The sequence below is a fragment of the Gigantopelta aegis genome, chromosome 10 (assembly GCF_016097555.1).
Source record: "Gigantopelta aegis isolate Gae_Host chromosome 10, Gae_host_genome, whole genome shotgun sequence".
In the NCBI taxonomy this organism is placed as follows: Eukaryota; Metazoa; Mollusca; class Gastropoda; order Neomphalida; family Peltospiridae; genus Gigantopelta; species Gigantopelta aegis.
The window spans coordinates 82,121,056-82,142,622 of record NC_054708.1 but is presented as its reverse complement, the minus strand read 5'-3'; the positions used below and the strand labels follow the sequence as shown (position 1 = coordinate 82,142,622).

The 21,567-nt window shown below is 37.6% G+C and overlaps 1 protein-coding gene across 1 annotated transcript; it reads right to left on the bottom strand.

The window, feature by feature from the left end:
- Nucleotides 1–2,510: 2,510 nt before the first annotated feature.
- Nucleotides 2,511–20,748, bottom strand: LOC121383855 (homeobox protein MOX-2-like). The gene is made up of 3 exons (XM_041513952.1): nt 20,299–20,748; nt 10,931–11,139; nt 2,511–3,176 (listed from the first exon to the last, which is right to left on the bottom strand). Exons 1-3 carry the CDS (start codon nt 20,663–20,665, stop codon nt 2,511–2,513), a joined length of 1,242 nt encoding a protein of 413 aa, XP_041369886.1. The 5' UTR covers nt 20,666–20,748.
- Between the last annotated feature and the right edge of the window lie 819 nt (nt 20,749–21,567).

The window sequence follows — 21,567 nt, the reverse complement described above, 5'->3', positions numbered from 1 at the left end:
ACCAACCATAGCTTTCACATTATTTAAAATTGTCTTCTTTTGTAACACTAACGTTTCTTCACATATGCTCTGTTCGTCGTCTTTAAAGGTGTGAAGAAAATATTGTTTTCAAATATAACCAAACCTGTAGAAACTCTGAACAAGACTTAGTGTCATACGATCACAAACATGACCCACTGTTACTATTATATTAAATAAATGTACAAAGAGAGCTATTACACTGTTAATATATATATATATATATTACACCATACACAAACAGCACGTATTTCACTGTTAATATATAATATTATATTATAACATACAAACAAGGCGTATTATACTATCCATATGTACTGTACTATAAAACTTAAAACAAACGAAACAAAAACAAAACAAAACAGAAACAAACAAAAACAAAAACAAACAAAACAAACAAACAAAAAACGTTATATTTCATTGGCATTATATAGCCTAGAAAATACTACATGAGTGGCCTTTAGATAATTTTATCTTAGCACGAATAGTTTTAAAACAAGTAGTTGTAAGATACAGTATTTTACACAAACAACGTATATTCTACAACGAAAAGTAATTCAAACGTCCACCCGAACAACCGGCCTCGGTGGCGTCGTGGTTAGGCCATCGGTCTACAGGCTGGTAGGTACTGGGTTCGGATCCCAGTCGAGGCATGGGATGTTTAATCCAGATACCGACTCCAAACCCTGAGTGAGTGCTCCGCTCCGCTTACACCGACCAGTGATCCATAACTGGTTCAACAAAGGCCATGGTTTGTGCTATCCTGCCCGTGGGAAACGCAAATAAAAGATCCCTTGCTGCTAATCGGAAAGAGTAGCCCATGAAGTGGCGACAGCGGGTATCCTCTCAAAATTTGTGTGGTCCTTAACCATATGTCTGACGCCATATAACCGTAAATAAAAAATGTGTTGAGTGCGTCGTTAAATAAAACATTTCTTTCTTTCTTTCTTTCGATCCGAATACCTCTCGCCCCCAACCATGACCAACCATTGTGTTTTACGAGAATGTTATTTTAGTAGTCAAGGCTTATGCCATTAAGTTACGAATTTGTTTTTAATATTAAACGGCCCCTTCTCGGAGTTGCATGGCTAAGTACTCCAAGAAATTACCTTCTCAGTTTGCCTTTTGGCATTATATTAATATATTTTAAAATACTTTCTCCCCATCCCACCCGTAAACATTTCTGGATCTGCCGCTGGAATATACATTTATAAATATTGTTTATTTTTTATTTTTAGTTAGTATTGTGAAAGTCAATTTGTTAATACATGTAATAGAAACGTTGTTTGTATAATTATTTTTTAACAACAATAAAGTAATTTTAGTACTCCTGTAAATTCTCGCTACAAAACGAAAGCAAATTGTGTTTCCAATAAAAAATATCTGAGTAACAAAAAAAATTACGTCAATACTAGTAAAAAGTTTCCTTGGATATATTATCATACGTACTGGTATGTCACTATGCAAACTGGGAGTACTCGACAATTTCAAAGTTTCTGAGGTAAAATGACAATGAAACATTTGGCACATACAATTCGACACAAAACAATAATAGTTCTTTGGATTAAGACATGTAGTAATGGAATGTATACAAAATCCATATGGAGGGTGAAAACTCCGTGTTCATTTATGAATAGTAAAATATTCATGTCCATCATGGGGAATAAGACATCTGTTTGTACTACGACTGGTGATGGATCAGTATTCACTATGAAACGTCAAGCATCTCAACTTAATGTAGTAATGTTGGTATGTCACTGATAACGAAACGTAATATGATTTCTGAGAAATCAGTATTTCTTACAGGGAGTGAGAAATCAGCATACCGCATAATGAATGAGAAATCAGTATTCCTCATAGTGGGTGAGAAATCAGTATTACTATCAGTTTTCCTCATAATGAGTAAGAATTCAGTATTCCTCATAATGAGTAAGAATTCAATATTCCTTATAATGAGTGAGAAATCAGTATTCCTCATAGTGAGTGAGAAATCATTATTCCTCATAGTGAATGAGAAATCCGTATTCCTCATAATGAGTGAGAAATCAGTATTCCTCATAATGAGTGAGAAATGTGTATTCCTCATGCGTGAGAAATCAGTATTCCTCATAATGAGTGAGAAATCAGTGTTCCTCATAATGAGTGAGAAATGTGTATTTAAAAATCAGTATTTGTCATGAAGAGTGAAACAAATCTGCACCTAATATGACTAGTAGAAAAATAGCATTCCTCTTTAACAAAGAAACACTTTCCTAACTCGGTGAACAATTAGGACTGTATTTACAAAGTCTGTTTATGTCTTATACGCGTGTAACAACACACATCTACAATACTTAAACACCTGCGTCCAAAAAAAAACCAGGCTTCGTAAATTCTCCCTTAGAATGTTTTTATGATGGATGAAGAATCATATCTAATATGAACAGTGAGAAATCAGACGACACGATGGACAATCTGATGACGATTTCAACATTTAGCCCTAATTGCCATTCTCAGGAATTAGCGGCAACCACATTCTCAGCCTTGAACGTCGTGACGATGGCATCGGCGCCGACCCCAAATGATTGATCACTATCAACGTCACCATTAGCAACACAGTCATGTGACACACCGTCGTCGCTGTCGTCGTTCTTGTTCTCTTTCCCAACAGCCGCGCCTCCGATACTCAAGTCACACGGCTCGTCCTTGGGCTTAAACGCGCACGTGGGCATTTCCTTGACAACGTAGTCCACAGCCGCGTCACAGTTACTGTTTCCATGTCCGACCTGTAAGTCCGGTTCGCGCGGAACCTCCGAGTTGAATGGTTCGCGTGCTTTCTCAGACTTGAAGGAACTGTGTTCGTGTTTAAGCTCTTGGTTGAAGAACTCGCGTGGGTGCTCCGCTTTCAACGAACTGTCTTCTCGTTTATGCTCGGAGTTGATGGATTCACGCGTATTCTCCGATTTTATGGAACTGTCTTTGCTATTATGAACGCGGTCTTGTGTTCCTGGCTCCATTCTGACTTCGTCTGTTTCCGGCGGTTTGTCTCCGGCCTTCTTCGTCTTGATGTTCTTGAGGAGGTTCTTCTCGGCATTCAATTTGTGTTCCGCCGCCTCCTGACTCGAGATGTTCTCCTGCTTCTTCCATTTCGTCCTTCGATTCTGGAACCAGATCTTCACCTGAAACACACACAACATAACAGTCGTTAATGTAACTGAAACCAGATCTTCACCTGAAACACACACAACATAACAGTCGTTAATGTAAGTGGAACCAGATCTTCACATGAAAGACACACAACATAACAGTCGTTAATGTAAGTGGAACCAGATCTTCACCTGAAACACACACAACATAACAGTCGTTAATGTAAGTGGAACCAGATCTTCACATGAAAGACACACAACATAACAGTCGTTAATGTAAGTGGAACCAGATCTTCACCTGAAACACACACAACATAACAGTCGTTAATGTAAGTGGAACCAGATCTTCACCTGAAACACACACAACGTAACAGTCGTCAATGTAAGTGGAACCAGATCTTCACCTGAAACACACACAACGTAACAGTCGTCAATGTAAGTGGAACCAGATCTTCACCTGAAACACACACAACGTAACAGTCGTCAATGTAAGTGGAACCAGATCTTCACCTGAAACACACACAACGTAACAGTCGTTAATGTAAGTGGAACCAGATCTTCACCTGAAACACACACAACGTAACAGTCGTCAATGTAAGTGGAACCAGATCTTCACCTGAAACACACACAACGTAACAGTCGTCAATGTAAGTGGAACCAGATCTTCACCTGAAACACACACAACGTAACAGTCGTCAATGTAAGTGGAACCAGATCTTCACCTGAAACACACACAACGTAACAGTCGTCAATGTAAGTGGAACCAGATCTTCACCTGAAACACACACAACGTAACAGTCGTCAATGTAAGTGGAACCAGATCTTCACCTGAAACACACACAACATAACAGTCGTTAATGTAAGTGGAACCAGATCTTCACCTGAAACACACACAACGTAGCAGTCGTTAATGTAACTGGAACCAGACCTTGTCAAAACAACCTTTAGGCTACCATTTTAATACTATTCAGAGTACATGAAGCTGATCTTACTGGCTTCTCTCAGTGCGTTGCTTCATCAATAGATCTAACTAAAGCTAGCGTTATCGCGTGTTTAAATAATATTTAATTTAACCAACACAAAATACCTCTGGCATAATTAAACCTAGAATACATTAAATGCTGATGTAACGACAGTCTTACTTGCCATGTATCTGTTTCAATATCCTCTATATACGGAGAACATTAATATCAGTGTCTGGTATCCACGAAATGGTCACAATTATTGGCGAAATATAAGTCACATGGTCAAAAGTAGGTGGTGCTTAAATATATTCCTGATGTATATAATATATGTATTATACACTATAATTGCTGGACAATTGGAATATATGTTCTCTGAACTCAGTATCAGGACATAGACACTCTGGGTTGTTCTCATATCTAAATGAACTTTACTAAAGATTTCGGTTATGACAAAATGCTTACAAAACTTTATATTTAATGTTTTATAAAGTGTCTCCCGCACAAATATCCAAATTCTTGAGACTGTTTTACGAGCTGCATCCAACAAACAATGCTCAGTGATGTCAGAAGCTGTGTCCAGGGTGAACGTGCCTGAATCCGAGAATACAGCTTAGTTTACCATGATGTTGTTCAGGACAGATGTTTAAAGAGTGGATTCAGATAGTTTGTTTAAATAGAAAAGAAATATTATTCCAAAGTCTACTGTTTTGTCACCTCATCCAAAACACAATTTAATAAGCTAGTACTAACCGCGTACTCGTCAATTTAAAGTTGCACACCCTAGTTATAATCCGTGAAATTGGACACTAAGTTTGGTTAATCTATAAACCTGTAACACATTTGACATAAAGTTACAATAGAGTAATACAGGAATCTTTGATGCTCAAACGGTATAATATTATTTAAATTAAACTACAGCTCGTCTCTGAAACTGTTACTTCTTAGAGGTATGTGGTTTCCTTTAAATATGAAAAAAAAGCAGAAACAATAGGATGACCAGGACGCTTCGGATGTTCGGAAATGGATAATCTCAACAATAAAATGTAAGTAATGTCTGATTTCAATTATCAGAAACAGTTGTAACAGTAGTGTTTAAAAACCAGTCTATCACTTCAAATCAGGTGCGTTCGAACCGGCTGTAACAGTAGTGTTTAAAAACCAGTCTGTCACTTCAAATCAGGTCCGTTCGAACCGGCTGTAACAGTAGTGTTTATAAACCAGTCTGTCACTTCAAATCAGGTGCGTTCGAACCGGCTGTAAATATGGTCACATGCTTTATTCTTGTGATCACCACTTTAAATTATATTTGCGTTCGAACCGGCTGTAAATATGGTCACATGCTTTATTCTTGTGATCACCACTTTAAATTATATTTGCGTTCGAACCGGCTGTAAATATGTTCACATGCTTTATTCTTGTGATCACCACTTTAAATTATATTTGCGTTCGAACCGGCTGTAAATATGTTCACATGCTTTATTCTTGTGATCACCACTTTAAATTATATTTGCGTTCGGACCGGCTGTAAATATGTTCACATGCTTTATTCTTGTGATCCCCACTTTAAATTATATTTGCGTTCGGACCGGCTGTAAATGTGTTCTGTAGCTTATGCTAAGGCTAAACGGCAATCTGGTGATTTAATTCCTCGGAGTTAATTCTGTTACTTGAAGGAGAAGTTCTGTCTGGAAGCATTTACTGCCGATAAGCGCTGATGACAATTAACTTGACATAGGTCGACTGCATTCCCGTGTGGCTTGCTGGAACTGTAGCTATCGCATTAAAGTGACAAACCCTAGTTTTTAAACACTAAGACATATTTTTCACCATTAGAGCCGTTTTTTGATAACTGAAATCAGTTAGGTTTATTGTTTGGATTATCCATTTCCGCATATCCGAAGAGTTTCTGGTCATCCTGATGTTTTTAATATCACAAAATACATTTTTCATATTTAAAAAACCGTATGTGCGTCTGAGAAGTAACGGCTATGGCGTGGAGTTCTAGTATAATTTCAAGGGTACTTCACCGTTACAGACCGTTGTTTCGCTCTGTTTATTTATGTGTTAAAAGTTTGTAGATGAACTAAACTTCGTGTCCAGTTTTACAGGGTTAAACTACGGTCTGCGCCTTTAAAGGTCCATTATGTACACGCATCTCTTACAACAGTGGTAAAGCGTTCATCTGATGCGCGGTAGATTTAGGATCGATCCCCATCGGTGGACAAATTGGGCTATTTCTTATTCAAGCAAGAGTACCACGACTGATATATTAAAGGCCGTGGTATGTCCTATCCTGTCTGTGGGATGGTACATATAAAAGATCCCTTGCTACTAATGAAAAACCAAATAGCAGGTTTCCTCTCTAAGACTATATGTTAAAATTACTAAATGTTTGACATCCAATAGTCGATGATAAATAAATCAATGTGGTTTCGTTACACAAAACAAATGTTTCACTCTTACAGCAATGTATGGTATTTCTGTCCAAGACTTTAAAAGTTTCCTGCTTGAGATAGAAGTTGTTCACGTTTAGTCATGTCGTGTGTGTAATCGCCTACGAATGTGTCGAGTACTCGGCATTTTGAAATCTTATCACAAGTGGAGTCATTGCTGATGTCCGTTATCAGGGGCCTAATTCACTTTACTAGCATTCACTGATTAAACTATGTACTGGGATGCCATTAAACAAATATTTCTTTCTTTCTTTCTTTCTTTCTTTCTTTTTCTTTCTTTCTTTCTTTCTTTCTTTATTCATTCTTTCATTCATTTATTCACTCATTTATGTTTGTTTGTGTATGTATGTATTGATGTATGAATATCTATATATTGTATGTATGTCGAGGTTGACGAGGTTGTTGTAGAAGACGAATATCACTTTGTTCTAGTGTGTCCTTTCTTCAGTAACATAAGAGATAAATATATTAAACCTTTTTATTACAATAAACCATCAACATTTAAATTAACGCAACTACTGTCCAGCGACAATTCAAAACAGCTAATTAAATTGTGTAAATATTTGAAAACTGCTACCACGCATAGAACAGACAACATTGATACATGACATATGTTATTATTGTATATTATTGCTATGCATGCATTACCCATTTACTATAGAATTTTATCGGTTGTAACCCGATGCTACATACCATTCCCCGCAGTGTGCACATTATATTATTTTATATATAAATATGTATGTATGCCTACAAAATGTATATTTTTTGGCAAAAATAAAATGTGTGTTTATTATATATTGTATGTATGTCGAGGTTGACTGTTACATACATAGATATTAACGCACTGGCGCAGGAGATAATTACATCCAATTTGGCCTCACAAATTGCTCTATGCCGTTGTTGGGACTCGAACCTGTGGCACCGAATCGCCAGCAACTTGCAGACTTGCCACGATACGTTCTGAGCTATCAGGACAGCCATAAAATGGATGCTCTTTAAGCTCAACCGTATGCATGGGGCCTACAAGCGGTCGATCCCACTTACGTACATGAAACAGTGGACAGACCTGGTACTGGCTAGTATGTATTGATGTATGAATATCTATATATTGTATGTATGTCGAGGTTGACTATTACATACATAGATATTAACGCACTGGCGCAGGGGATAATTAAATCCTTTCTGGCCTCACAAATTGTCCCATGCCGTTGCTGGGACTCGAACCTATGGCACCGATTCGCCCGCAAATTGCAAGACTAACCACGATACGCTCTGAGCTATCGAAGCTTCCATAAAAAGGAAGCTCTTTTAACTCAACCATATGCATGGGGCCTACAATCTACACGGTCTATCCCGCTTACGTGCATGAAACAGTGGGCAGACCTGGCACTGGCTAGTATGTATTGATGTATGAATATCTATATATTGTATGTATGTCGAGGTTGACTATTACATACATAGATATTAACGCACTGGCGCAGGGGATAATTAAATCCTTTCTGGCCTTACAAATCGTCCCATGCCGTTGCTGGGACTCGAACCTATGGCACCGAATAGAATCGTATGTATGTATATACATGTATATATGTATGTATGTATGTATGTATGTATGTGTGTCTATGTACGGTTTGTATATTTGTTTGTCTGGTTGGCTGGCTGGTTGCGTGAAAAGAACCAAACAAACAAACAGACAAACAAATAAAATTAAAATTAAAAAAAGAAGAAAAAAAGACCCAACAGATTCTGACGAATACCATCGGAGTCAGGTATCTGATACTATGGGGCGGGATCTAAGTCGGCAGAGTGCTCGCCTCAGATCGCCTCAGATCCATTTTATGATTGATTTTCCCGTCCCAACCAGTTCCCCACGACTGGTATATCAACGGCCTTGATATGTGCTGTCCTGTCTGTGGGAAAGTGCATATACAAGATCCCTTGATGTTAATAGAAAAATGGAGCGCGTTTCCTCTAAGACTTCGAGTCCAAAATGACCCAATGTTTCCCATCCAATAGCCGATGATGAATAAATCAATGTGCTCTGATGGTGTCTGATGGTGTCTGATGGTGTCGTTAAATAAAACAAACTATAATTCATAGTGTGCTATTTATTTGTCTATGTATTTATTTGAGGCGCGTCTACAGGGATTTTAGTAGAGGGGTCTAGATTATGGTGAGTGACGTTTAAAGGGTTTTCGAGACATGTTTCCCCGGAAAATATATTGAAAAAAACAACGAAAATATGTTTAAGCAGGGGGTGGTGGTGGGGTGAGCGGGGAGATTTCTACCCCTGAAATTCACCCCCATGCACACGCGCATGTATGTATGTATGCATGTATGTATGTATGCATGTATGTATGTATGCATGTATGTATGTATGTATCTATTTTTGTTTTATTCATTATTATTATATTATTCACTGCGTGGGTGGTTTGTCACTTTTTAAGCAATTGCCAAAAAGAAACATATTGCAGCAAATTGCCAACAGATAAAAGTGGAAAGTTTTATGAAACATATGTAATATTAATCAGTATATCGAGTGTACGTACTAACCACGCTAGTTCTGCTTATGTAATGTTTTGACACCATCCCCTAGACACTGCACTCTTTCATAAACATTTGCCAACCGATATCACCCTATCAATGCAGGTGTGAAAATATATCTGGTCGCGGAAACATACACAGACCATATTTCATACGGTTTAAGTGAAATACATGCCACCCGCACGCGCGGTTTGACTGGTGGCCCATCGCAGAGCACCTCGCGCCGTCACGTGCTGTCTGATTATCATAGCAGACGCGCCACCGTGGTGGAGAGGTGGGGGGTAGGGGGAAGCAGTTTTAAAACTAATATTGAAACAAATGTTCTCTTGATTATTAACCTCCGGCGAGGTGTTTTCGTGGTGAGTCGTCAACCGATTAGCAATGGTTTCCAGATTATGAAAGCCTGAAAGAAATGTTTTATATAACGACGCACTTAACACATTTTTATTTACGGTTAATTATGGTAAATGACCTCACAGATAATGAGCGGAATCCCTCTACTCCCGCTCTGTGAGCTAATCAGTTTGATTAGCAGCTAGGCATCTTTTATATGCACTATCCACAGACAGAATAGTACATATCATGGTATTTGTTACCGCAGTTGTGGAGGTCTAGTTGGAATGGGAAATAGCCCAATGACGGGGATCGATTTTAAATGTAATATCCTACCAGTATAGATCGCACACACTTTCAGGATTTTAAAAGAATGGCATCTCTTTTTAGCTGCATAGTGATGGAATACCTTTCAAATACTGATTTAAAGAAAACAAAAGCATTATTATTCTTTCTAACCCCTAAAATTGATTTTCGATATATTTATATATTCACGGGAAGTAACTCCGATGGGCAAAAACTGACACTGGACATAAAAAATGGCATGGTGCAAATTAGTGCCTTAGGCCCATTTTGGTTTTTAGAACACATCGATAACAATTAAACCTGTCAATTACTATTAGTCATTAGAACACATCAATAACAATTAAACCTGTCAATTACTATTAGTCATTAGAACACATCGATAACAATTAAACCTGTCAATTACTATTAGTCATTAGAACACCAAAAAAAAAGGTAAACGGAGCGAAAACGTCAACTTTCGCTTTTAGTATGGAATAAACTATTAACACTAAACCAAACCCGGGTTGAGTTCAACCAGACCGAGCAGGAAAACGTCCACTAGACTGGTTTATGCGCTTCACGGTAAACCAAATGGCCACGTCGGGAACCAATCTAATATTTTGCGAACGTTAGCGAAACATTTGCTGAACGAAGTTGCCCCAGGATTTGTCTTCCGAGCACATACAATATAACCATTTGCCTATCTTTTACAAGTGGAGAGCATTTTGGGGAATCCGTGAAGGTTCCATTGTACCATATCAATTCATACTGCCGATAATATTCACTACTAAAACTGATATAATCAGCGTATCATCACATCCAGGCAGTACAAACGTTATTTTTGTTTTTTCTTTCTTTTCTTTCTTTTTTTCTGTCTTCAGATAAGTTATTCAAGTGAAGATAGTGGGGATGATACCGACCTTGATGGCGTCGTGGTTAACCCATCGGACATAAGGCTGGTAGGTACAGGGTTCGGAGCCCGGTAGCGGCTCCCATCCAGAACGGGTTTTAACGACTCAGTGAGTAGGTGTAAGGCCACTACACCCACTGTCCTGGACAGACAGCCCAGATAGCTGAGGTGTGTGTCCAGGACAGCGAGGTTGAGCCTTAATTGGATATAAACACGAACAATAAGTTGAAGTAGATTAAGATTACGAATTGGTGCACGAAATCAATGTAATGCTGATGACCTTGACCTAACTTGACCTACCTGAGTTTCTGTGACCCGGAGCAGCGTGGCCATTTCTGCTCTCTCGGCAGACGAGAGATACTTCTTCTGTTCAAACTGTTTCTCCAGCTCAAAGATCTGCCTGCCCGTGAACGTTGTGCGCGCCTTCTTCTTCTTCGTCACGCTGTCTTCCTTGTCGCTGCTGTCGTCGGCAGACTTCTTTCGCTTATCTCCCTTTGAGCAGCAGTCGTCTGTTAAATAAGAAAAAGAGTATGTGTTTAAAAACACCTCAGAATATTTATGTCTTGACATAGTGGTGATTTTTTCCCCCAATATGCCCCCCGGACCCCATTAAGCAACTCGGGCGCTTCGCGCCCTCGTGTCAGGCCTCACCATAAGCCTAAACGACCCCCCTCTCAAAATCGTGGCTACGGGCCTGCTTGATATATATATATATATATATATATATATATATATATATATATATATATATATATATATATATATATATATTTGCTCACGGAAAAAAGTTCCTGTGCATCATTAAAATTTCAGTAGGACTTATATTTTTTAAATTTAAAAATATTGTGATTTACATAGATGTACTATTTATCTGTTAAAAGTACGGTGGTGCTCTCCTGCTTTCTGAACTTGAAGTACTGTCTACACAATGCTTGGTGTGCCGTCGGTGATGATGTAACAGAACAACGTACTGATGTACGGTCATGGTCGTACTTTGTTATCACCTAATCGGTTGCGTTCAGTTCTTCCACTGATTGGCCTTAAAGGGACACACCCTAGTTACGGCTAGTTGTTAACCATTACGGCGTTGTTTTTCGCTATTAAACCCATTTTTTCACAAATAAAATTGCACTTTACTCACCGTTTATTATTTAGAATATACATTTCCATTCACCTGAAGTGTTTTTTGGTAATCCTGGTAATCCTGGTTTTTATAATACCACAAAATGCATTTTTCGTATTTCATAAAATGGAACGGGCCTCTGAGAAAAAACCGTGGAGCAGACAAGGTCTAATCTATTTTTAGAGGGGATATTTCCATTTCAATGTCACAGACGTTGGTATACCACGTGACCGTTATCATTTTGGTTCGGTTTGTTTTCTCGTGCACGGTTCGCGCAATCAACATCCGATTTGTTGTTGTTCATTTGTGAGATTTTTCTTCACAGTTCGTGAACATTTTCAGAAACAATAAAGTTCAGACAAGTAAGTGTCTCAATACAAAACGTTACAAACCCTTAAAACCAATAATTTTGCTAAGTCTTACGATATCTGGAGAGGGATATCTGGATTGTTGTGCTTTGAGCGACATCTACCGGTGACATCAGAATACTAACTTTCAAAATTATTTCAAGCAATTGGGACATCGGGATTCCCATGGTATTTATCGATATAAAACCTGCTTTTTCACTCCATTTGATAAAAACGTGATCTAAGTGTGTTACAGGTTTGTAGATTAACCAAATTATAATTTATTTTCGCTGGATGGAACTAGGGAGTGCGGCTTTAACTTAGAGATGCATTAGCATGTTAAACGTATCATTTCCAAATGATTCCATATATGCACCCGCTTAATACTGACGATTTGCTGGCATGGCGTCACGTGTCGACTCCCTAAACATGGAAGATCCCTAGTACCCCTGAACTGTCGAGGACATCTCCGCAGATATTGCATAGTGTTCTGATGAACACCAATGAATACCAAAATTGCTAGCAACAGCGTTTGTGCCGTTCTAACCTCAATCATACCCATCATTCGAAGGAGTCCATTTTCTGGGAGGCGTGGCATCACACTGACGCCGATCAGATACCAACAAAAATATTTTTTCGAGTGATGAGAATCCATACAATATTTTTATTTAACGACGCATTCAACACATTTTATTTACGGTTATATGGCGTCAGACATATGGTTAAGGACCACACAGATTTTGAGAGGAAACCCGCTGTCGCCACTACATGGGTTACTCTTTCCGATTAGCAGCAAGGGATCTTTTATTTGCGCTTCCCACAGACAGGATAGCACAAACCATGGCCTTTGTTGAACCAGTTATGGATCACTGGTCGGTGCAAGTGGTATACACCTACCCACTGAGCCTTGCGGAGCACTCACTCAGGGTTTGGAGTCGGTATCTGGATTAAAAATCCCATGCCTCGACTGGGATCCGAACCCAGTTCCTACCAGCCTGTAGGCCGATGGCCTAACCACGACGCCACCGAGGCCGGTCAACAATATTTTTAAAGTCCAATGATAAGAAAAATGACGTCAAACAGGAGCACGTGACCAAGAATGCTAGTAATGCAACATGTGATCACATAGTATGAATAGTTCGTGCAATTGACAGGACACCGCTGGAATATCGACGGGAGTGATTACACGTTCAGTTACAGAAATTTTTATAACCCGATTTCAAGTAAATTATATTCTATATGCAATCATTTGGTGCACAGGAACGTTTTTCCGCGACAGTATATATATATATATATATATATATATATATATATATATATATATATATGATTACTTCATCATTTGACCAACAGACAAAAAGAGATGCAACTAATTGCCCCCACATAGGCTACCCCTAAAGATAAAACAGCAAGGGATTTTTTATACTTATTTTCAAAGACAGGACCTCACATACCACTGTCGTGTGTCACGATATGACTGGTTCCCGATCTGGTCAATCGGTTTAACATAAACTAGATGGCTTTTGTTTGTTTGTAGTGTAATGTTTTTGTTTTGTTATTGTTGTTGTTGTTTTGTTGTTGTTGTTTTGTGTTGTTGTTTTGAGTTTTGGGGGTTTGTTTCTTGTTGTTGGGGGTTTTTTTAAATCTTTCTCTCCTCTTTCTCTCTTCCTATCCCTGTGTGTCCCTCTGTCTATATCTGTCTCTGTCTCTGTCTCTCTCTGTCTCTCTCTGTCTCTCTCTCTCTCTCTCTCTCTCTCTCTGTCTTTCTCTCTCTCTCTCTCTCTCTCTCTCTCTCTCTCTCTCTCTGTCTCTCTGTCTCTGTCTCTCTCTCTCTGTTTGTCTGTCTCTCCCTCTGTCTGTCTCTCTCTCTCTCTCTCTCTCTCTCTCTCTCTCTCTCTCTCTCTCTCTCTCTCTCTCTCTATAATATATATATATATATATATATATATATATATATATATATATATATATATATATTAATAAGTGCATATATTAACGAGCAGTCATAGCTAATATAATAAAGACGGTATCGTGATTATGGCAATCTCCATCACCAGTAGTAGGTACGAATGAATGAATGTTTAACGACACCCCAGCACAAAAAATACATTGGCTATTGGGTGTCAAACTATGGTAATGCAAATAAATAAAGTGATGATCAACATCAATATAAAAATTCAAGACTTAAACAAAAACAGTGTAAAGAATTGTGCAAAAACACAAATATCACAAAATTTTACGGATACTGAATTTTACTCAAAACTTCAATTTTGTGCTGTATTGGCCATTCTCAAAGAGAATGTTACACCCCTGTACCACGGTGAGATTACAGCACACGCAGGGGCACCAGTAGTAGATACTACTACCAGTAATTATCTTGTGCAGGCTTTAAGATGGACGCCTATTTGTCGAATTTGGTCAGTAAATCTATCCAAATTAATGTTTCAAGTAGCAAAACAGCCAAACATGGTCACAGATCTATACAGTAAATGATTTTCGAATTAATTGATTGATGAATTAATAATGAAAAGAAACAAAAATAACGAAATAGATTTTCTAAATTCAACTTGTAATTCACACTTGGTGATTTGGTGAACGACAACTTAAACCCTGCTTTGTAGGCTTTACTCTACTTTCTCTTATAGGTTTGTATGACATGAGTACAACGCTTGATATTTGTATTATCATTAGCTTGGGTCGTTGGTTCGAACCTCCGAAGCGGAACCATTGGGTTTTTACCCATCTTTCTGTGTGAAGTAAATAATTAAAATCCCTTGCTGCTAATGGAAGACTTTCCCCCGAAGACTACGTGTCAGAATTACAAACTGTATGACGTCCAATAACTGATGATTAGTTAATCAATGAGCTCTGGTGGTGTCGTTAAACAAAACAAATATTTATATTATCACATTTTATAGAAAAAGATTCGTGACAATGTCACTAATGTAAGTGTTGATATCGATCGGATATTACAATAACATTAATTATAATATTATGCTAATGACAACCATACACATGGTGACTTCCTTCACTTTGAATTAAAAGTTAATAATAATTCAGTGATTATTTGTTGTTTATGTGTTTGTACCAGGGGTTTTTTAATTATGGTTTATTTATTTTCTTTCTTTCTTTCTTTCTTTCTTCCTTTCTTTTTTTTTTATTTTTTTATTTATTTATTTATTATTATTATTTGTTATTTTATTATTATTCTTTCCTTGTTATTATTAAAACATTTGGTGCATTCCTGTCTTCTTCTTTTTAAAAATGTTTTTTTTTTTTTTTTTAGATTTGTTGTTCATGTGGGGACGGGTGCGGTGGATTTGATGTATTTGTTTAGGTGAATTCTTATTTTGTTCGTGTCGTACAAAACACATTAAATTTGACAAAATTGATAACTGAGGCAAAACGTTGTAAGTGTCGTGTAATTGTTTTGTTTTTTTACAAAAAGCACTAATAGAAAATATATTACACAGTCCAATAACTAGTGTCAGTATCTTTAAGAGACTATCAAATCAATAAACAACTGTTAGGTATTTGTGTGGGAGTTTTGTTTCTGAAAAACTAAAGACTGGTGTGAAAACGCTGCGAGGTACAACCCGAGGTTTTTTGTTGTATTTTGTTCTATCATAAATAAACACAGAATGACACACGACAGATTTAGACAAAAAAAACCCAGCTTTTTAAGAATATTGTAATTAACTCTTCAGCATGCCACCAGTGAAATGAGTTACACCCAATCATATCCAGGCAGGGAATCGTCAATTGGTAGTGGCAACAATTGCCGGGCAATAGATTAGTGCAACAACGCGTTTAGGAATTAACACTGTGCAATTAAGCGACCCCGTAATGCCCCCTTAATGAGGTGTCCTGTTGAACTGCCAGAAAGACGCTGGGAAGGTGATAAGCCAATCGCAACTCATGGGGCTTACAGCTGTTCTGCTAATGAACTCTGCGCAATAAACATGTCACGTGCAACTAATTGAGCCGTTAATTAACTCGAGGGGGATTCATCGCAGATTGGATGTCTTGATATGACAGATTCTTAAAGGTTTATCGCGAATCTTGACAAAAATACGACATATGTTAAACGAAAGGCTTTCGCAAGTGCGCGCGCAAACGTTTAATATTTTAATCGTTCAGCTCATTAAATCTAGTTAAAGGTGCAAGTACTTGGTCATCTGACTAAAATTAAACATTGGTGTTGTACTTCTCTGTATGGAGTTTATAGTCACCTACAAACTAGTCGTGACTAACGTACAAGACGTGACGTGATAGGAAGACATTACTATTTCAAACGAAAAACGAAAATGTTTAAATCATATCTATAACATCTGGACAAGAGACATTTTTTTTACCTTCCTATATCAAAAGAAGAATTCCGAATTCTCAAACACACTATTGATTCAATACAATTACATCACTGACAGGTACAATTAGTTGATACAATTAATTCGGTAAGCAGACTGTCGAAATGGGCCTTGAATATAATTAAAATAAATCACAGAAAACTAAATCTATATTTACGTTTCTTTTATTGTTCAGGGTTATATAAACACGTATTCACCACTAGTCAAATCATTGATAATGGTCCAATGTTTTCTGTTTCACAATTTTGCGTTTCTTTCGTTTTACATGTAATTGAATGGAATTTAGGTTGTCATTCTTATGCATATCTATAATAATAGCATGGAAATGTGTTAAATTTTATTTTAAAAATTTATTTTTGGTCATTTTTATATCGTTCAATATTATTTTTATTTATTTATTTATTTATTTATTTACTTATTTACCATACTATTTAATATTATTAATTTATTTTACATTTATTTATTTATTTATTTATTGCACTTTGTAATTATTTTATGTATATACGTAATACATGAACGCTATAATATTTAAAATGTTCACTTTGTTAGCTTATAAATGATCAAACTGGCTGTCACTTTGTGAACGTGTCAACACACTTAAACTACATCGTGATCTATACATGTATACTAACAAATAAAAGAAACGCGAATATATAAATATATAGTTGTTTATTTTCTTGATACAATTCATTCGGTAATTACACTGTCTAATACACACAAATGTAATTGAATCTGAATAATTTTAAATAAATTAAGAAAACTACATTTTATTTTCTTTGTTGTTCAGTATATATTCAAGTCATTATAATAGGGCAGTGGCGGGTCCAGAAAATCCATTTGGGTGGTACAGTGACACAAACCTTCCCGAAGGGATTCCTCGAATTCTCCAATGTAAAAAACGAAAAAATACAATAAAAATACAATGTATAACTGGCGCCAAATTTAGGAGGGAATCCGGGCCACTGTACCCCCTTCCCCTAGATCTTCCACTGTATGGGCTAGGTGCTGTGATGGGAGTGTTTTGTTGTTTGCACACGTATTAAATACTTAACGTAGTATAATACTGAGAAGGGATTAATAATAGGTATACTATTAGTAAGACTGAGGATGAGTTGAATTTTATTATTCAGTGTTCACAATACGAGACTTCAAGAAAGAAATTAATTTTCAAATACTATTCCAAGCACCCTATTGTTTTCAAACTAATGTAGACCTTGTCACGTGGAAACAACAGGGAGATAAATAACCTTGAAAAATACTTATTACAAAATTAGGAATCTATTATTATTACACAAACAAATTATTATATTTAATTTTTTTTACATTTGTATCATTTGTGCTAACGATATTTTTAAAGACAATATTTATATATATATATATATATATATATATGTATGTGTGTGTGTGCGTGCGTGCGTGCGTGCGTGTGTGTGTGTGTGTGTGTGTGTAAATAGCCAGTAAACTTAGTAACTTAGTTGATTATAACTGGTCTATCTGACTGTTACACTGAATTATATATATGGGCCTAAACTTTTCATTCAAGTAGGAAAATATCTACATAGTATATGTGAATGTGAAATATCAAAGTTACAATCCACATATATTTTTTAATTCTATGTTCGGTAGGGCTATTTTTATATATTAGTATTGTTATAGTGCTAAGTTGTATTACTTAAGAGGGAGGAACTTGAACCTGTTTTTCCAATAATAATATTATTATTATCTACCAGAACCACCATCACCAAGCCCTCCCCGACTAACCCATTCACACCATAAGTTTACGATTTTTATATAGCTTTAAATACTGTTTATGTTTTGGATGCATTTACGTTTTTCTATCGTACCACGTATTGTTTATTTATTGTTTAATTAATTATGTTTTCATTTATTTATCTGTTTATCTGTTTATTTATTTATTTATTTATGTTTTGTTGACTTTTTATTTATTTATTATTATTATCATCAACATCATCATCATCATCATTAGTATTTTAATAATTATTTTAACATAATCTCAGTAATAATTACGAATGTTCAGAAGTAGTCCCATGAAAAGGTGACATTTTCTTTTGGCAGCTACCAATCATATCGGGGTCACATGATATATCAGTAACAGGGTTGGTGTCGGGATTGTGTGTGTGTGTGTGTGTGTGTGTGTGTGTGTGTGTGTGTGTATGTGTTTGTGTATCTCTGTGTGTGTATGTGTGTGTGTGCTGTGTCTGTCTGTGTGTGTGTGTGTATGTCTGTGTGTCTGTCTGTGTGTGCCTGTCTGTGTGTGTGTGTCTCTCTGTGTGTGTCTGTCTGTGTGTGTCTGTGCTGTGTCTGTCTCTGTGTCTGTGTGTGTGTGTCTGTGTGTCTGTATGTCTGTCTGTGTGTGTGTCTCTGTGTGTGTGTGTGTCTGTTTGTCTGTGTGTGTCTGTGTGTGTCTGTGTGTGTGTCTGTGTGTGTATGTGTGTCTGTCGGTGTGTGTGTCTCTCTGTGTGTTTGTGTGTGTGTCTGTCTGTGTGTGTGTTTCTGTGTGTGTCTGTGTGTGTGTCTGTGTGTCTGTGTGTGTGTGTGTCTCTCTCTGTGTGTGTGTGTGTGTGTCTGTGTGTGTTTGTGCGCGCCGTGTATGTCTGTGTGTGTCTGTGTGTGTGTGTGTGTGTGTGTGTGTGTGTGTGTGTGTCTGTGTGTGCGTGTGTGCGCGCCGTGTGTGTCTTTCAGCTGGTTGGATCGGAATGTTTGATATTCACAGCACCCTGGCACATCCGCTTCCGAAGCTTACGACCCACAGAGACCTGTGCTTGTCTTTATGAGATCACAAAATCATGATAGTGTAAATTGTAACATAAGATGGACTGGATGTAAAACAACAGAACGGATCGTTCAAGTGTTTGTGTGACAATTTCTTGAATATCTTTTAAAAACATATTCAAAAAAAAAAAAAAAAAAAAAAAAAAAATATATATATATATATATATATATCTTTTAATGATAAGTTAAAGGATGAATGATCTGTTTTGAGAGTGTGTTCTAGATACGTCCCCTCCGTTCCCTCCGTCCTCCCGCACAGCCCCATCCCTGGCGCCAGATACTAAAATTACCCCCACCCTACCCTTCCACCACATTTGACGATTTAAAAAATAAATATGATATCATTCTTTAAATATAACGTACTATAAAAACAATATTACTTGTTTGGAGAGTAAGCCACTCGTCTCCACCCACCTACTTTCACTGTACACATCTTTTCTGGTTTCCACAAAATTCAGTTTTAATAATTGAACGATGAAATATATATTTCTTTAATTTTGAGCTGTTACAAAGATCAAAATTAAACAGAACGACGTTTACTATTCGATAATTGATGAACGAAGGAAAAGGCTGCAAGTACTTAATAATAATTTAATTGTAAAAAAAGAGGTTGTAATAGCATAAACTATATTTTACACTAGCTAAAATCTAGGGTAAGCTAAATGCTAAATGCTAAGTACCTGTGTTTGGAGAGAGTTTTGTGTCGACGAAGTAATAATGATTTAATTGTTTTAAAAAATAGGTTTTAATAGCCGAAAATATATTGTATACTAGTTAGCTAATAACTAGGGCCAGCTAAATGCTAAATACCTGTTTGGAGAGAGGGTTGTGTCGACAAAGTAAGTAAAACTAATTTAATTGTAAAACAAATGTTGTAATGGCCGAAAATATATTTTACACTAGCTAATAACTAGGGCAAGCTAGATGGTAAATACCTGTGTTTGGCGAGAGGGTTGTGTCGACGAAGTAAGTAATAATAATTTAATTGTAACAAAAAGGTTGCAATAGCCTAAAACACATCTTACATTAGCTAATAACTAGGGCAAGCTAGATGGTAAATACCTGTGTTTGGCGAGAGAGTTGTATCGACGAAGTCGCCCCTCATCCTGGAATATTCTTCGTCCTTCGAGTCCTCTGACGACCTCGATCCCGTGGGGCTCCTCTCCCTTCTCCGCCCCTCGTCCGGGGATCGGGTGGGCCCGCTGTTCTTCAGAGAGCAGAATCCTCGGGAAGTGTTGCTGCTGATGCCCAGGATGTCGGCGATGTAAAACGACGTCGGCTCTTTGGGCGGCTTGTGGTAGATGTGTTGATGCCACGTCCTCGGCGTCGTGAACATCGTGCTGCCAGCGAACACCACCGAATACGACGACAGCGACGAACTGGCACCCATGTTTCCGTACATCATTTGTCCGTCAGTAGTAGTGGCTGACCAACATTTAAACAATCCACACAAAAATAACAATAAAATAAAAGTCAGTAGTAAATCGACATTTAAGTGAGAAAAATAATAAGATAGTCTTTCAAGCCAACATTGTCAAAACAGAACAGCACAGTTGTAATCTTCTTCTTCTTCTTCTAAAAAGATAATCTTTGATTGAAAAAAAAAAAAAAATCTGCGACGAATCTGACTCTCAATGTAAACAAAGAGGAACCAATTAACAGACTGGATCTCTTGGAAAATTGCTGGAAGATGCTTCAGACACGACTACCTCACAGATTTTCTCCCATTTGCAGAACAATTAAACTGCGGACTTTGTTATTCACAGTTCTGCAGCGTCTCGAGCTAGAATTTCGTCGATTGTTCCTCGATGACGTGATCCTACGTCGTCCTCGACGTCGTGACGTCCGCCGTGCAGTGCGGAGAGCACATACAATCAAACGTGCATTTGGAGCAAGTGGTTTTCTTTTTTAAATTCGGTCTCTTCCCGTCGAGCAAACGATAGGTTGACGTCTGTCCGTGCGCCTGGCTCGAGGGCTAGTGTGAGCAGCTCGACGCTGTGTCCACGAGCGTCCGTCTCTCCCACTCGCTACTTAATGTCTCGCTTCCTCTCTTCCCATCACCACTGCCCTTCAATTTGGTTTAAATTATTTGTCTCGGTGCACAAATCAATCTAACGATTCGGCCAATAATAAAGAAATGAACGAGGCATGGCGTACAGGGTATAAATCTATTAGAGGTTAAATGAAGCTGAAATGCTCCAAGAGGTCTGCTGGGGATTGTTAACGGCCCGCGGAAGAACCGACTTCGGTCGACAATGGGCGGAGACCGCTTTGCGTTTTTCGTTTGCAGCGACTCGGCCTTCTCCG